Genomic DNA, 18530 nt, shown 5'->3' with positions numbered 1-18530 from the left:
ATAAGACAATAACCTTGATACAAAATCTGTTAAAAATTGTCTTGTGTTTCATAAATTTATACTGTAATTTTACTGGATATATTTTTCCTTAAACATCAAAAAGTCCAATAAGTGCTAATATGGTTTATTGGTAATAATAACATCTTGTTTGCAGATAGAGAGTATTATAAACTATCATTTCATCTTTCCAGCATCCTACTTCGGTGTGAGAATTGCAGTCTTTGTTTTCATCCTGTTTGTGTTGACTTTGAACTGGAACCAGTACTAACAGGAGAAGACACCCTTGTATTGTGCAACTATTGTGCTGAGCATGGCAAGGTATTACAGAAATTAAATAATGATTACTAATTGTATCATCACCTTTAATTTTGACAGATTATATCAATACATATTTATCAAATATTAATTGTAACATATTTCACAAGTTTTTATTTTTTACCCCACAGTCACCAGATGGTGGGCTATTAATTCTTGTGGTTGCTATTTCTTATAAAGCTCCTGAAGCTTAGTTTGTCCAAAAAGTCAGAGCTAGAGTTTTGAAAGTTAATTGTGTGGTTGACTTGTTAAATCACGAAGGGAAAAGGAGTGAAAAAAGAAGGGAGAAAAACAGTCTATCATAGAACTAACTAAGAATTGTCAATGGTTGGCGCCAAGTTCCCTCTGGGACCTCTTGTTTATATAATTAATGGTGGCCCCCCAGAATTAGCACCAGAGTGAGTTCATATGCTACTCTAATTATGTCAGTAGGTGTTTTGGTCATTTAGTTGTGTTTGTAACACATCCGACATATGTTTTCCTGCATTGTAGCAAAAATCTAGTAACACTGGAAGTAACCACACCAACAATGGCAGGAAAAACCAGGATAAGGGTGACAGAGAGCATGGCCAATCTTCTGAAGTCTCCACAAATTGGTATGTATTTATAGGTCATCTGGCATAGAGAGTCTCGGATGTTTGATATGGTGGGCTGACCGGTCATCTACCAACTTTCGTTTAAATGGCTTTTTCTTTAACAGGTCAGGACATTTGTGTCCAGTCATTGATATTTAAATTAATTAACCATTTTAAAGTCATCAAGGTCAATCTTAAAGAGCCAACCATCATCCATCTGGGATCTCTTACCATATTTATCATGCAAGTTAGCCAGCCTATATGTCCTGTTATAAGCCTACCAGTCAGATTGTTATATACTTCTGGGTTGATTGCAGGATAACTACAGTAAACACCATGCCTATATGCTAACAATCAGGTTGTTCTTTTAAAGAATTTAATCTAGTGTATCACCAGTTTATTGTCAAAATGCATGTCACTTTCCTGTTTTATTTTCTGACATATATTTATTTCTGGGATTAATGCTCTGGTATTGTTTATCATTATGTGTAAAAAAAGTCTTTGGTTTATTTTGGCAACAGAAGCTGCAGCCAAGGAGGCTTTGGTTCTAAGTATCATAAAAGAACAGTACTCGACACAAGCCCATATGGAACAACAAACCGGCTTGCAGGAGCAAAGTAAGCAATCAGACAGGATGACTAAAGAAATCTCAGAAAAGGCCAATTCAAGTATAACTACAAATGATGAAGAAAAATGTACTCAACCAAGTAAATGTAGGGACAGAAGTTCTCTAGACCAGAGCCACCAGACTAAGACCTGGACAGAAAATGAAGAAAGCTTGCTTGTTGACCTGAGGCATGAGAGATCAGCTCTGTTTAAGACTACCAGAAATCACCTTTCCCTGTGGCAGGAAATAGCAAACATAATTAATGAAACACTGAATTGTTCAACTACTAGTCAACAAGTTATGTATAAATATAATGCATTGAAAAAGAGGTGGAAGGAGATTATAGACAGTCCCTCAGGATCAGCAGCTAAACGTTTCACTCACAAGAGAGCATTTGATGATGAATATGGTGACAAGGTCAGTTCAAGACCAATTTTTACTGTTGACACTTTGAAAGAAAGAAGTGATGATTCAACGGAATCGAAAAACAGCAAGAAACTACCCAAAAAAACAGAGAAAAGGAAGTCAAGTAATTTACAGGTTTTGAGTGCATTGGAGGATCAGCATTCAGAATTCATGCAAAAAATTGGTGAAATGCACAATGAGCGGATGAAACGTTTCGACAGGTTTCTCGACATTATGGATAAGCAGAGCACATCTGATCAGTAGTGCTCAACCAAATGATTGTAAAGTTACAGTGTTTTGTTGTTAGTTATTACCAATTGCAATTAACTTTATAGAAGTATCTGGCAGATTTTGCTCAGGTTTTGGCAAGTATGGTATGTTTTGTTTTACATTGTTGAATTCCGTTCAATTAATATTCACAGATAGTGAATATATCTCTTTTATTTTATAGTTGTTATAACAACATTTTTGTTTCCAAATGTTAAATTTAGAAAATTATGATAGCAAGTACCAGGTATGTTTTTTTTAATTTTATTTTACGTTGTTGAATTTTGTTCAAATAAAATTCACAGATAGTGAATATATCTCTTTTTTTATTTTATAGTTGTTATATGGAAAATTTATGTTTCCAAATGTTTAAATTTTGAAAATCATTATTAAAACAAAAGATCCAAACTCCAGTTTTGTTGTATATTTTTTTTAATTATATATTGCTGGCAGTTTTTCTTAATGGAAAGTAATATTGCCATTTTTGAAACACCAGCTCTTTCTACGCCTTGTAATCTTCGTCCATGTATAATTTGACATTGTGCAATATACACATGCTGATATAACAAGTTTTTGTAGGGTTGTGTCACTTCTTTCAATCGAAATCGACCCTTCAAGAGAAAATGATCTTTCAACAGTTGTCGATTGACACTTTTTTGTTAAACCTATTTTGAAACCCAACGAAACAAGAATCACTTTTACCCTCTCCTTTTAGTACCACCTTGATGAAGTATTTAGTTTCCTGAAATCTGAGTCGACAAGACTTAAAAAGGTTGCCATGTAGTTATCAACTGTCGTCTATAATAATGTATTGTTATGACTAGACGGTCTTCAATGTCCATACTAATGTTCAGTTTTATTGTTATTTTGTACTATATATTTGCTCATATTGAGCCCATATGCTGGTTCGTATCGAACTAATTTTGATAAGTCAGCTATTCATCTTTTCTCCCAACTTTAATTGTTATTCAATATACTTTCTGTATTGCATAAAATAATTGTTTGAAATGTCTTTCATGATAAAATCTTAAACATATCTTCACAGAGAAGGGTTTTGGTTGTTGACTCATTGAGTCATGATGATAAGAATGTCTATAGCAATGTTACTAGTAATTTAATCTATGTCTCGAAGGAAATAGCTGATGTTACGACAAAACGAAACTTTAATATTATACGGAAATTTGTTTCTTTCGGTGAAAAACTAATTTCATAGGATACTTCTCATGATGCAATGGTTCATGTTTGCATTACCAGTAATTGATTGTGACGTCATAATTTTTACTCTCATTCATGACGTTAATCGCACAAACAATTGACGTCACAATAAAAAATATACATTGGCAGATTTATTGAGGATATATGTTTTATTTGTCTTTTCTATAAGACTACCAGACTCAGCATCAGGAAGAATCATTTACGTATCTAGGTTACTATATTTATGGTCAATATGTTCATATTGAATATATACAATCCATTCACGGGTTGATGCATTATAAATGTTTGAAATAAACTATTGTTGACTCACGTATAATGTTTTTTTGTGATTAATACAACGATTTGCACGACCGTAACCTATAGTATGTATTTGAGAACCACAACGATATACGATATCTTCTTTTTGGGTGATAATATAATATCTTGGTTGAATTGTAAACATGCTCTACTTTATTGTGCAATGAAAACGATCCGTTTGGAGTAAATGTGAGTTATAAAAAAGCATCTGTATATTCAAATTTTACAAAAGATGAATTGAAATCCCCTATTTCAATGTATAAGAAGCCATATCACTTTACATACATAAGTTAAAGATGCTACACGCTGATAAATGGTATCAAAAACAGGAGAAGACGATTTAGTATTTTTCTTCAGTTACAAAATTTACTTACTTTACACCATTACCACTATTGAAAAGTCTGAGTTTCTAATGTTTACTTCACGATAAATATAATATCAAAAAGCGAAATTTAGTTGGCGTCCCGAAAACAAATTCATGGTAGTATGCCTTATATGGAATGAAGTACTGATGGAGCATGCACAAAAGCAAAACTAATTATTTCATGATATTTTCTGTGTGTTAAAATTAGACATATATACACAACTAAACACCAATTATTGTTCAAATGATGAGCATATTTATGCTACTCGGAAGGTCGGCAGTGGAGCAGTAGTTTCGCAGAAAATAGGTTTTACTTTACAATAGATAATACATATTTTAAGTGTTTCAAACTTACCGGTCTCCAATAATCCTCACAAGGACTGGCTGCAGCAACCTTTGTCTTTGTCTATGTCTGGAGAAAACTTATAACACCAAAATAGACACACGACCCCTGACAGAACTTTATAATAATGACAGGTTTGTAGTATTAACCACCTCGGAAATCCACCAATTTCATACTGTTAGCAGAAACTAATAATAACTGTTATAATAACTTTTCACAAACAACGAACTATATAAATTCAATTTCATTAAAATTGGATAACTGTAATTTTGTCCTTTTTTGTTTTGTCACGTGAACACGTGTGCTATAATAATCAATACCCACCCTGGTACAGCCGTTACAGTGGATAGAAGCAAACAGACCATTACAAACCGTTACGTCAAGCATTCCACATAACATGTAGGAGCTTACCAAGCTGGTAAGTACAAGCTCGATGATGGAGTTTTACGTAGATAATGCAGAAAATAATTTGGATACAAAATCGGGAAAACGAATTCAAAGTGTCGATATTGTATACAGTGACTAGTGATACTATTTTGTAGATAAGAAAGCTTTAAAATGTCACTTTGACAACACATAATGTTTCTGACAATCATCAATTTTGAATTTGAGTTTGCTGAACTATATTAATCGCAGATAACTTTTAAGTTACATGTGCCGTAATTTTCATACTCATGAATCTAGATCTTTTAATATTTTGTTCATTACCAACAGATTGAGAATTACAATACTTACAATTCATAGGTTTTAGTTTACAACTACAAAAAAGAGCTAAAACTGTTTTTGGTAGTACTGCCAAACATCATTCTATTGACGTCAAACAGTGGAATGAGTCCCTACATAGATCCATCAGGTGGTCTACAATTTAATTTCACATTTTTACAGTTTGGTAATTAATTGTAAACTGAATACTGCAGATCACAGGTATGCTTCCATCTAAACGTACATAAGGCATATAATCTAACTTTACAGTGCATAAATTAATGTGTTGTAACTAATTGACGGATCGCCAGCTATCAATCAAAGCAAACTTGACTTTGCATTTTGTATTGTGAATGAAAAGGTATACGTGCGTTTACGGGCACGAGCACAGGGATCGGAGTATTAGTTTCAGATTATATAATCATTGACCCACCAGAGTGACCTAAGGCCATTTTTAGACGTTTTAGATGTCTAGATCAAAAATTTCATTGGCCGGCTATAACAGGTTTCTCGCCTCGGGACGTTGTACTTCAATATAAAGATTTCGCCGTTACTATTTAAATGATATACAACTGAGGAGATTGCAGCAGAGGTCTCGCTCATGCATATCATATCAGCCGCACAATGTGAATTTTAATTAGATGATATTCAAGAATCTAGAGTAATGTTTGTTATAATAAGCCTTAAATCGTCTTAATGACGGCACCTTGTATAGATGTGTAGGATGATTTTGAAGGAAAAATCATCGCTCTTTCCAAAGAGAGTAACGGTTTTTATGAAGATGTGCTAGAAATGTAGTAGCCGCTAAAGTGTGTCGGGTTAGAAGTTTTGAGTCATTTAGCTTGCAACCCTTCTCGTATACAGTACCATGTAGAGTATGAATTTACCGTTTTTGATCTAGACCTCTAACGCGTCTAAAAATGGTCTTAGGGCACTTTGGTGGGTCCATGATTATTTAATCTGTAATTGATTCTCTGATCCCTTTACAGCTGAATTTATTAAACCTTGTGGTTTTCAATAGATTACTAAAGAAACAATAATAACGTCAATATTTTCGCCCAGCTAAGGCACATACAATTTTAATCTCTCGCTGTCTTATGCACTGTAAACCATTTATTTTCGCGGGAGATTTTGGTACTAGTAACTTAATATGGACTGGTTGAGAGGGCACTATTGCCTCATAGTATTGTCGAGGCACTATCCTAATACAAGACAATACTATGAGGCAATAGTGCCCTCTCAACCAGGCCACAATGGGTTTAGTACATCACCCTCACATGAGACCCATTTTCATGTCACCGTAATAGAAGCACGTCAAGCGATACCTCGCAACGCTATCTTCATTTCCACACCACGTTGTTACATTACAAGAACAACATATGAATTGTCGCAGAAATCTGTGTTTCTATAAAACGGGATTCAGCTAAATGAAGATTAAAAGTAGATCGATATAGATCATGAGTGAACTTCTTTAGAAAAGCAACATTTGCTTCCATCCCCGCACACAATAGCCTGTCCGCCATCTTGACGTTTTGTAGAAGCGCAACGTTATAATGACGTCATGTACTGGTGGCGTCACAATACATTCACGTTCAATTTCGCATGCCCGGGCACTATTGCAAATAGTAACCATGTGTGTAGCCAATCAGAATCCAGTGTTCTGTCACGTAATGTATGATAGATACTTGGCTGTTTAAATATATAAAAATTACATATGACCTAATTCCTTATTCTGTTTCACATGACGACTTCACGACTCGACTATATTCTTATCACATATCGCTCTATGATAATAATATATATATACCTTGCTATAATTTAGTGTAGGTCACACAGGTATATGGTCACAGTAGGTAGTTTTCTTACTTACCGAGGCATACGAATTAACGAGGTTTTAAATATATTTGCTTCACACAGGTATAGGGAATATCATCACATTGCATGCCACGCGACATCTAAGCATGACATAACGAAGAAATGATTTCCTAATTAATTTCATACTATGGACCTATACTACACGGAGTTTTAACGTAAGTACCTGTACAAGATAAATGAATTGAAAGTTTGTGCTTTCACCACCCGAAATGTATCCGGGTTCATCATGTGTGTCACTGAACACCAGTTGTAGTTTATACAAGTGGTACTCTCGCTACCATTAAGTTATATAGGGTTATAGGCCCAACGATCTACTTTATAAGGAAAACTCTCTCAGTGTGAAGCATGTGTGTAGATATGAATTGCTGGTATGCTCTGAACAACTAAAACGGTTTCTACAATTAAAGTGTGACCCGGTTTTTAAATACTACCTGTTCACTAGAAACTGTAATGATGTTTCAGACCTCCGATACGGCTTCGTAATTTTTTTAAAAATTTTTTTGACGATCATTTTTCAATATTTTGATACATTATTACACACATTACACAATCAGCCGGCTTAGTTATGTAAACAATCTTCCGTTCGCGGTGTCTTCATATCGCGTTTTCATACCCAATGACATTTTCACGAAGATTTAACTTTTTTATTTACAGGCCAAATGCTCATTTGTACTTATATTGGAAATTTCTTATCGTGACGATTGATTTCCGCGATCATTAATATTCCTCATAGAGGCGAATATAACTTATACGCGAATATTAATCAACACGTATATAAATCACACAGAATATAAATTAGTTTTCAGTAAATGAAGATCGCTCTTTAATAATTGAGTTTTGGAATATCCCAGTGCAACATATGAGGGCAATCTTCATTATAATGGGATAAATATCTGTTTAAATGTCACAATTTACAGAGATATTAGATCACATAACCTAGGCAATGACACCAGGCTTCTATATTTTTATTATTAGTCTAGTCAATCTAGGGTTTTACCTCAAACTTATTTCAAAAACATTTCTTTTTTGGTTTTCATAAATATTAAAGTATATGTAAATATTACTGAATCGAAAGTAGTGGTTATTTCAATCATGCAAATATCAGGAAAAAATAATGCATTATGGACCAATTTTGAAGTTCAATAACTTTCCTTTCTGTAATGCATGATAAAGGCAATCAATTGTATTACGAGATCATGTTATGTACAATATGCATTTTTTTTAAATGTTCAGGTGGAGATATCCTATAGAAAAAATATGAAAGCTTTACATTACCAGTAATGATTTATTTCAGGTCCATGAAAAGATCATTTGGTGATAATTTGAATAAACTTAAAAAATTGAAAAATCCATAATTTTGATTTACAAAAATTGGAAATGTTTTTTGTTCAAATAACATTGGATTTTGATATGTTTTGGCAAAAATTTCCATCATAGTGTTGACTTTCTAATAAACACTTCCACTCTAGTCATTATTTAAATTGAGTTTTTTCCCCTTTCCCTCAATAGAAAATAATGGGGCGATACGTATGTTAAAGTTCATTTATTTTGCTTTAAAATGGTTATCACATTGAACAAAAAAGAATGATTTCTCCAGAGGTAACCGAACTATACTGTATATTAAGGTAACCCAATTAAGACAGGACTTTAGAACAAAAGAAAGATATTTTCTTTAGTTAAAATACAACTAGGTGATCATGAAATCTCTTTTACTAACAAAATATTCACTGAACACGGATACTAATTATACTGAAAATTTATATTTATCATTGTATTTGATAGTTTGGATAGAAAGACACAAACATGGAGAAACCTGACGAACGTTGGGCTTGGATGGTTGTCCTAGCAGCGTCATGTATCCGGATTATCGTGTACGGGAACTCGTACACTTCCGGAATTGTGTACTACGTCATCCTGGATGTGTTCCAGAAGAGTAGGGCTGAGACGTCATGGGTTGCGTCTGTGATCACAGCAGCTACGTTTGCCACATGTGAGTAGGTCGATGTATACATTAGGTTAGGCCCAGACGTTTTATTGGGAAAACATTTTTGGATATACATGTACGTTTAAAGGCTAAGATACATTTTCGTGAACGAGTTCATTTACATGTATGCTATGTATTTTGGATGCTTACGGTTTGTGTATACTATCCTCCTTTATTTTGTGTAAGACGATCACCATCAGTCTGCTTCTTTTGATCGGTTTCTAAAGCTATTAAGACATCATGTCGGACTTTCTGATCATTATCACTGTATTTCTATATATGGTGCCGTGACCAGGATTCAAGTCTGCTTCATTAGCAGAGAGTGAAAAAATTTATCGTTTGTGTATGCTCACATTATTAAGGCCCCATATCCGGAGTATTAGTGAACCGGTTCGGCATGAGGATAGTAGCGTTCGTCGGTGGTATTGTGGCTTCCAGCGGTCTCATGGCCAGCTCCTTCGCTACAAGTCTACCTGCGCTGACCTTTTGTTATGGCGTCATCACAGGTAATGTATAAGATGCAACTGGTTTTATACATGTTTAACGTATTTGGAGATTCAAGCTTTATATAATCATAGTGCTTATCATTCTAAAAAACTTTAAGGGCATCCTGTATTTGACTGATTTAAAAAAAAAATATTTAAGAAATTATGACACATTTTACTTCATTATTCATTGCAGGAATTGGATGCGGACTCACATTTATACCGGGTAGTGTGGCGGTAGCGCGTTATTTTACAAAGCGGAGGAATATAGCAATGGGTTTGGCTGGAGCAGGAAGTGGAATAGGATCATTTGCATTTCCACCACTTATCAATTACCTAACAGACCAATATTCCTGGCGTGGCATGTTTATGATTTTGTCTGGGATTACCCTGAACATGTGTATGTTTGCGCTACTCTACCGACCCGTGACATCACCAAATTTCACGGAAGATGATGATCGGGATCAAGAGCAGACTATCACAGAGAAGAAAGAATCAGAAAGAAAGAAAAATATGTGGTCATTTATAAAATTGGTAGACTTTTATGTCCTTGCTCTAAATAATATATTGTATCAATTGGGTTCTACAATAGTATATGGCCACTTAGGAACATATGTTATTCACCAACTGAAGTATGAGAGAGTAGACGCGTCCATGTTATATTCCGTCATTGGAATAACAGTGACGGTATCCAAGCTTGTCCAGGGATTTGTTATCCACAACCCCAAATGGAGGGTCTGCCAGCCGTATCAGCAGTATATGTTGTGGTACACAGTTGGAGGAGTATCTACCATGGTTTTCCTCTTGGTAGATGTAGGGTATGTCGGACTAGTAGTCTACTCTCTGTTGTTTGGGATTAGTTATGGTTCCTCAGGTGGCTCCATCATTCCAGCTATCCTGATCGACCTGGCTGGTGTAGATCAGTTCACACTGACGTACGGAATCATCCTGTTCACGCAGTCCATTGGAATACTGTTTGGTCCATTTGTAGCAGGTAAGTTGTCTCCGGATATAACTAAATGTAAATTATTTGTTTCCATTTTCTTGAAAATGTATGTATGGTGTACAAACTTGAAGAATTGTCTTTTTTCGAACCCTGAAGCCGATATTGCTACCTGTTGTCTCACTGTAAACGATCCCCGTGTTATTTTTCCTTGTAATGGATGCTTATATACATTATGTAAATTGATTTATTCAAACAGTTTTCAGAGAGGCGAAAACCTACATTCTGTCACTGCGATTACACAACAAATGTATTTCACGAAAACATAATGCTTCTTGTAATAAACGCAAAACACGAAAAACGAAAACATTCACTGCTAGTTAAAAAGAATGCCATTTTTGTTCCAGGTCTGCTGTTTGACACGTTGAGGGCGTATGATGCAGCGTTCGTTTTGGCGGGAGTGTTGATGATACTTAGTGCCGGTATTATGATCTTTCCCTGTCGGAATTATAAAGCGGCAGACGAGAAAACTGAGGTCACGTTTGTAATCACAGAGGACAAGAGGTCGGTTGATGCCGAGGCTATGAGGACAGATGGTTGTGAAACAGACAGTTTCATTGGTTCAATCGATGATCCAATCAAATCAAGGTTTAAACCCCGTACTGGCGAAGAAGCGACAAAAGAAGAAGTCGAAAAGATGATGGAGTCAACAACATCTTTAGAATAGACATTTTTACAGATTGAAATTATGTTGCCCTTATATTTTCTGTTCTTCTTTAATTTTCCCCCTCCCTCACGTTTCCTACTACACCTTATCACCTTTGCCCCCTTGAGTTGAGCACTCGCCCTTGTGAAGGAAATTATGGGTTCTGTTCCCTATCCGAAATAACCTGTAAAAGTGGTAGTGCCTAGCGCTCAGCATAAAGCGAGTAGAAAGACTAATTTGTCCATTGTCAGTATAACGTGACCAGTGAGGTGCTGTTGTGGTGACATACTTCAGTGTCAAATAGCACTATCAAAAGGACAAGAGTTCCACCTTGATAAGGAGATCGATATACAAGACAAATACCACAGTAAAACATAATAATATAATAAAGAAGCTGAAAACACAACATAACCAATTTAAAAAATTAATTTGATATATAAAACAGTATTTTAACAGTGTTGATTAATTTACACTTTCGGCTCTTTTCATCCGTCAAGCTACTGCAAGTATACTTATTCTGGCGCAATTCAAGTTTAATTGACCTTTTTTATGGAATTGATTTTGTCGGTTAAGGGCAATAACCATTTTTTGTTGTTGCAATATTGAGACGCTCCATATTTACTAGATTGGCTCATATTGAGACACTCCATATTTACAAGATTGGCTCTTATTGAGACACTCCATATTTACAATAATGACTCATATTGAGACACTCCATATTTACAAGATTTACTCATATTGAGACACTCCATATTTACAAGATTGGCTCTTATTGAGACACTCCATATTTACAATAATGACTCATATTGAGACACTCCATATTTACAAGATTGACTCATATTGAGACACTCCATATTTACAAAATTTACTCATATTGAGACACTCCATATTTACAATATTGACTCATATTGAGACACTCCATATTTACAAGATTGACTCATATCTAGACACTCCATATTTACAAGATTGACTCATATCTAGACACTCCATATTTACAAGATTGACTCATATCTAGACACTCCATATTTACAAAATTCACTAATATTGAGACACTCCATATTTACAATATTGACTCATATTTACAGAATTGACTCGAATATTTACAAAAATCACTCATAATAGGAGATATTCCATATCGATTAGATTGAATAATATTGAGTTACTCCATAATTACTAGATTGACTCATATTTGAGACACTCCATATTTACAAGATTGGCTCTTATTGAGACACTCCATATTTACAAAATTCACTAATATTGAGACACTCCATATTTACAATATTGACTCATATTTACAGAATTGACTCGAATATTTACAAAAATCACTCATAATAGGAGATATTCCATATCGATTAGATTGAATAATATTGAGTTACTCCATAATTACTAGATTGACTCATATTTGAGACACTCCATATTTACAAGATTGGCTCTTATTGAGACACTCCATATTTACAAGATTGGCTCTTATTGAGACACTCCATATTTACAAAATTCACTAATATTGAGACACTCCATATTTACAATATTGACTCATATTTACAGAATTGACTCGAATATTTACAAAAATCACTCATAATAGGAGATATTCCATATCGATTAGATTGACTAATATTGAGTTACTCCATAATTACTAGATTGACTCATATTTGAGACACTCCATATTTACAAGATTGGCTCTTATTGAGACACTCCATATTTACAAAATTCACTAATATTGAGACACTCCATATTTACAATATTGACTCATATTTACAGAATTGACTCGAATATTTACAAAAATCACTCATAATAGGAGATATTCCATATCGATTAGATTGAATAATATTGAGTTACTCCATAATTACTAGATTGACTCATATTTGAGACACTCCATATTTACAAGATTGGCTCTTATTGAGACACTCCATATTTACAAGATTGGCTCTTATTGAGACACTCCATATTTACAAAATTCACTAATATTGAGACACTCCATATTTACAATATTGACTCATATTTACAGAATTGACTCGAATATTTACAAAAATCACTCATAATAGGAGATATTCCATATCGATTAGATTGAATAATATTGAGTTACTCCATAATTACTAGATTGACTCATATTTGAGACACTCCATATTTACAAGATTGGCTCTTATTGAGACACTCCATATTTACAAAATTCACTAATATTGAGACACTCCATATTAACAATATTGACTCATATTTACAGAATTGACTCGAATATTTACAAAAATCACTCATAATAGGAGATATTCCATATCGATTAGATTGAATAATATTGAGTTACTCCATAATTACTAGATTGACTCATATTTTAGACACGTTATGTACTTGATATATACACCATTGCTCAATTCAACATCAAATTCAAATAAATTATGCTTCCTAATAATGAGTTGTTTTTAGTGTATAAGTCATACATATACTATATTACGAAGAGATCATAAGATATCTTGTAGTTGTTTCGTACATCTTATACCCAGCATTGGTACTGGGCAGAAGCAAATCAGTCATAGATCCGAAAAGACATTAGTATTTACAAAAAAGGATAAATATTTATTTATATTTCTATCAACAATACGCAGGGCATCATATCAACAATTTAACAATTAGATAATTATTCAGGCTATGTACATGTTGAAAAACTTGAAACACGCGTTAATTGACCACCACATAAATTGTATTGGGGTGGTTCTGAAATTCACAAGTTAATTAACACACAAGTACAGGCCGTTTCATTCACTTCTGAAGAGATGTCCTTGAACATCGTAACGGTGTCAAGTAGACAGTGATTGGACAAATCTCCGCTCATGTGTGGATGGATTGCAGCTCATGTGTAGATGAATTGCAACTCAACTGTTGATGGATTGCAGTTCATCTGTGGATGGATTGCAGTTCATTTGTGGATGATTGCAGCTCATGTGTGGATGGATTGCAGCTCATGTGTGGATAGATTGCAGCTCATGTGTGGATGGATTGCAGCTCGTCTGTGGATGGATTGCAGCTCATGTGTGGATGGATTGCAGCTCATCTGTGGATGGATTGCAACTCAACTGTTGATGGATTGCAGTTCATGTGTGGATGGATTGCAGCTCATCTGTGGATGGATTGCAGCTCATGTGTGGATGGATTGCAACTCAACTGTTGATGGATTGCAGTTCATGTGTGGATGGATTGCAGCTCATCTGTGGATGGATTGCAGCTCATCTATGGATGGATTGCAACTCAACTGTTGATGGATTGCAGCTCGTCTGTGGATGAATTGCAGCTCATGTGTGGATGGATTGCAGTTCATGTGTGGATGGATTGCAACTCAACTGTTGATGGATTGCAGTTCATGTGTGGATAGATTGCAGCTCAACTGTGGATGGATTGCAGCTCATCTGTGGATGGATTACAACTCAACTGTTGATGGATTGCAGTTCATGTGTGGATGGATTGCAGCTCATCTGTGGATGGATTGCAGCTCATCTGTGGATGGATTGCAACTCAACTGTTGATGGATTGCAGTTCATGTGTGGATGGATTGCAGCTCATCTGTGGATGGATTGCAGCTCATCTGTGGATGGATTGCAACTCAACTGTGGATGGATTGCAGCTCATGTGTGGATGGATTGCAACTCATCTGTGGATGGATTGTAGCTCATCTGTGGATGGATTGCAACTCAACTGTTGATGGATTGCAGTTCATGTGTGGATGGATTGCAGCTCATTTGTGGATGGATTGTAGCTCATCTGTGGATGGATTGCAACTCAACTGTAGATGGATTGCAGTTCATGTGTGGATGGATTGCAGCTCATGTGTGGATGGATTGCAGCTCATGTGTGAATGGATTGCAGCGCAACTGTGGATGGATTGCAACTCATCTGTCGATGGATCCCAGCTCCTATCTTACTCCAAACAGTCTAAACAGCTTGGCGCTTCTCTGCGACCGTTGCTTCTCTTTGTCCCTAACCCGAGAACCATGCTTGCTCTTCTAAAGAATCGTGATTTAAAATTATCTTTCTATGTCCTGTGGCAATGGGAACAGTTCCCTCTTATCCTTGGGATCGTGATCGAAAAGTATCTTCTCTTACCCACTAGAATTGAGACCAATATCTACTCTCCAAAGAAATTGCGATTGAATCTTCCCATGCATAAGTACGTGTATTCTCCACTAAACCAATACGAGTGCTACATTTTATCTATACCGTACTAAGTAGCAACCATTGATTTTTTCCGTCCTTTTTTCTGTCTTGTGATCCACAATCAATGCTACGATCTTATTGTGATTCGTCGCATTTTGTTAACTTAACTTACGGGCAGGGTTGTGAAAGTAGATAATATATTGTAACCTTAGCTGTTATACACCTCTCTGTTAGAGAGGTAACTTATCCTTACGGAAGATCCAACCGGTTGAACCAGGCACGACCCTTAGCGGAGTTGGTGATAAACATTATATAAAACAACATGCACTCTGTTACATGTGTGTGGACTCTGGGATATACATTGTGGATGATAATCAACTTTATCACAACACGAGTGTAACATCAATGTTTCGATTCATCCCCCTGGAAATGTTTTATGAGGGTGGTCTTAACCTTGATGGCACGGGGGGGGGGGGGGGGGGGGGGGGGGGGGGGGGGGACTACTATATATGGTGCTGCAATATACAGTATATTTATCGGCTAGAGAGGATTTCTCTTAAATTCGATCGGTTGAACGTCAGACTAATTATCTAGATGTTCACAGTTCTATACCAGAGGCAGCTCTTAAATTTGATGATGCACTATGTTAATATAATGAGTCGTTAGACTGTTACCGCTGGTTAGCGGGCAACAATGACTATCAAGAGCTTCGCTTTGGTGACTATATAAAGAAATGCTATCCGGTTGACCAGTGCTATTGACAAACAGGGATTCCCATACCTTCGCATACAAATGGGCATCTGGTTGATCGATACCACTGATTAGCAAGACTTCCGAAATCTTCGTCTTGATGGCTATGGCACGTCACCAGGCCATGGCTTGCCAGCCCAACTGACCAGCAGGGCTTCCTACAAATCCGCAAGAGTGGTCGTGGCACGGCCATCTGGTTGACCGGTACCACTGACCAGCAGGACTTCCTAAGACTTGGTAGCTATGATATACAGTAGACAACTAGGTGGCAGATTTTCCTGTTTTGAGGACTTTGATACGGCCAGTCACTGATTGAGCGAAGTATTCTCTCTTCTTTTTCTTCTTCTTCATTTGAAATATGGAATACATTTTCACATTAAGCCTATGTAGTTAATATGGCCATCTGCCACGCTGTGTTTGGATTTGCTCCTCCAAAATAGATATACAATGTATGGGTATCAGGACATCTCGGCACTTGGAGACCTCGGCACTTGGGGTTGGAGTCACTTCGGCACTTTTCCGAGGTCACCTCGGCACTTTTTCCATATATCTCGGCACTTGTCGATACAATGATAATAATGATAACTGAGTTTGACATTTTGTCAACAATATACATCATTAGTATATAAAGTCTCACTTATAAGCCCTTGATATAAAATTTCCCCTTGTTATGTATATGAGTCGATTTTTTTAGTCCTTCGATAATGTGTTACATCTTACTACCCTCAAAATTAATGTTTTTACATTGAAAGGATCCATAGTGCGTTGCTTCATGCCATCGTGAGAAGGAAAAGATAGTTTAGTTTTCCATTTTCATTAAAAATTATTTTTAGTTGCGCTAGAACATGATGTAACCGGACACGTTCAAAACTTTTAGAGTAATTTACTTTTCCAAATTACAACAATCAACCAATTTACATATGCTTATATTTCAATAACCATATTTTCTTTTCTTCACACATGGGCATTCACTAAAACTCGGTAAATTAACTAGGATTTATCAACAAAATTAATACAGACGTAACTAGACACCAAATTTTCATTGGATCTCTTAGTTCAGTATGCCACCGAAGTAAACATGTTCACAGATTATTTTCAGAATTCCTATTTCGAAAATATATGCAAAGGAAACGGTTTATCAATGTTTTCAGATTTTTTATGCCTTCCGTTATCAAAAGAAAAATTGCTTTAGAGACAATAAATAGGGACAAAAGTAACACAAACACACATGCATCTTCAAAGGAACAACGGAACTTTTTATTTTGTACAATTTAGGATAAAAACAAACGATATGTTAAGCAAATATACACATTTCATATTGATTTTTAAAATATTTGTAATATTTGGTTTATGTTGCATGGCGAACGTGGACACGAAAAAAAATCTCATATATATGTTGACATTACGGAGAAAATGTAACTTATTTCATTGGTTTTTGTATTATATTAGATGCATTACTATGAAATATCTGCTGTAGTCACACACAAACACAAAATGTTAGTATTACACTGAAATTTACTATTCCTCCATTTTTATATGAATTTAAAACAGACGTAACAGAAAATGAAGGACTCAATAAAACGGCTCATATCCGCTTTTGACAGAATACGAACATAAATTGTAAAAATTAAGATTGTTTACTTTGAGTTACACAAATATATGTAAATACATGTACAAAAATATTGAATAATTCTTATTTTCTTTAAAATTCTAAGCAACGTTGTTTCATAAACACATACGTACCGTGGACTGGTACAATAATAATGTAGTTAAGTTTTCTCTGTTCATAATTCACTACGTTCAGAATGTACTTATGTACAATATGTTGTATCCAGTATTTTCAATTATAAATATATTATTAGGTTACTGTACATGTGAATTACCCGTAATATATTACGATGTTGAATTGACCAAGTTACTAAAAGTAACACTCGTTGGAACAGCGATTAAATGCGGCATATGACACTGGAAAATTATACTCTAGCATAGATTTAATTCTCTGACTCTAGTAATAAGCATGATTATCAGAATAGTAAGCAAACGATATATTAGAAATTTGAAGGTAAAGTTCAAGTTTAATTCAAGACAAAACTATCACCACAAAACTGCCGACAACGAAAACAGCAAGATTCAGTACGAAAAAAATCTGACACGTGCTTTATTTTCATTGCACTGTTTTCTTTTCCAGACCGTGTTTTTTTTCAAAACTTCACAATTGGTCTCCGTAACAACTTACCTGGCTTTAGTCAACATTTTATACAAAAAAAGAGCGTGGTAATTTTCTGTTAAATGTTTGTGATTACAAAAAAAAACAACACCTGAAACATTACGTAAATTGGGCCTTTAACACGGTTGAAATCAATTCTTTACATTTGCTCTTAATTGTAAAATCAAATTTCCTAATATTTTACTATATTTCATGCATTTTGACACATTTTTTGTTGATTGTCACGGGTTCGTTTTTTAACCAAATTTACTTGTGATCGTAGAAATATTATTTACAGATTCCTTAATAATTCAATGTATAATCTTCCGTGGCCTATTTCAAGAGATATTTGTA

General features: G+C 35.2%; 2 protein-coding genes across 2 annotated transcripts; both read left to right on the top strand.

The window, feature by feature from the left end:
- The first annotated feature begins 219 nt into the window (after positions 1 to 219).
- LOC138308104 (uncharacterized) lies at positions 220 to 2219 on the top strand. Its single transcript, XM_069249048.1, has 3 exons — positions 220 to 318; positions 808 to 911; positions 1412 to 2219. The coding sequence occupies exons 1-3, from the start codon at positions 311 to 313 to the stop codon at positions 2164 to 2166; spliced, it is 867 nt and encodes a 288-aa protein (XP_069105149.1). The 5' UTR covers positions 220 to 310; the 3' UTR covers positions 2167 to 2219.
- Positions 2220 to 8753: 6534 nt separating this feature from the next.
- On the top strand, positions 8754 to 13473 carry LOC138307690 (monocarboxylate transporter 13-like). Its single transcript, XM_069248524.1, has 4 exons — positions 8754 to 8955; positions 9312 to 9455; positions 9631 to 10428; positions 10785 to 13473. The coding sequence occupies exons 1-4, from the start codon at positions 8769 to 8771 to the stop codon at positions 11102 to 11104; spliced, it is 1449 nt and encodes a 482-aa protein (XP_069104625.1). The 5' UTR covers positions 8754 to 8768; the 3' UTR covers positions 11105 to 13473.
- The last annotated feature ends 5057 nt before the right edge of the window (positions 13474 to 18530 follow it).

Source organism: Argopecten irradians, chromosome 14, assembly GCF_041381155.1.
Source record: "Argopecten irradians isolate NY chromosome 14, Ai_NY, whole genome shotgun sequence".
In the NCBI taxonomy this organism is placed as follows: Eukaryota; Metazoa; Mollusca; class Bivalvia; order Pectinida; family Pectinidae; genus Argopecten; species Argopecten irradians.
This window is presented reverse-complemented; position numbering and strand designations above follow the sequence as displayed.

Excerpts from the sequence above, each read along its gene's own strand:
- LOC138308104 (XM_069249048.1), top strand. Across the intron at positions 912-1,411 it reads TCTGAAGTCTCCACAAATTG|AAGCTGCAGCCAAGGAGGCT; the intron begins GTATGTATTTAT and ends TTTTGGCAACAG.
- LOC138307690 (XM_069248524.1), top strand. The coding sequence starts at position 8,769 with ATGGAGAAACCTGACGAACGTTGGGCTTGGATGGTTGTCCTAGCAGCG. Across the intron at positions 9,456-9,630 it reads TTGTTATGGCGTCATCACAG|GAATTGGATGCGGACTCACA; the intron begins GTAATGTATAAG and ends TATTCATTGCAG. Across the intron at positions 10,429-10,784 it reads GTTTGGTCCATTTGTAGCAG|GTCTGCTGTTTGACACGTTG; the intron begins GTAAGTTGTCTC and ends TTTTTGTTCCAG.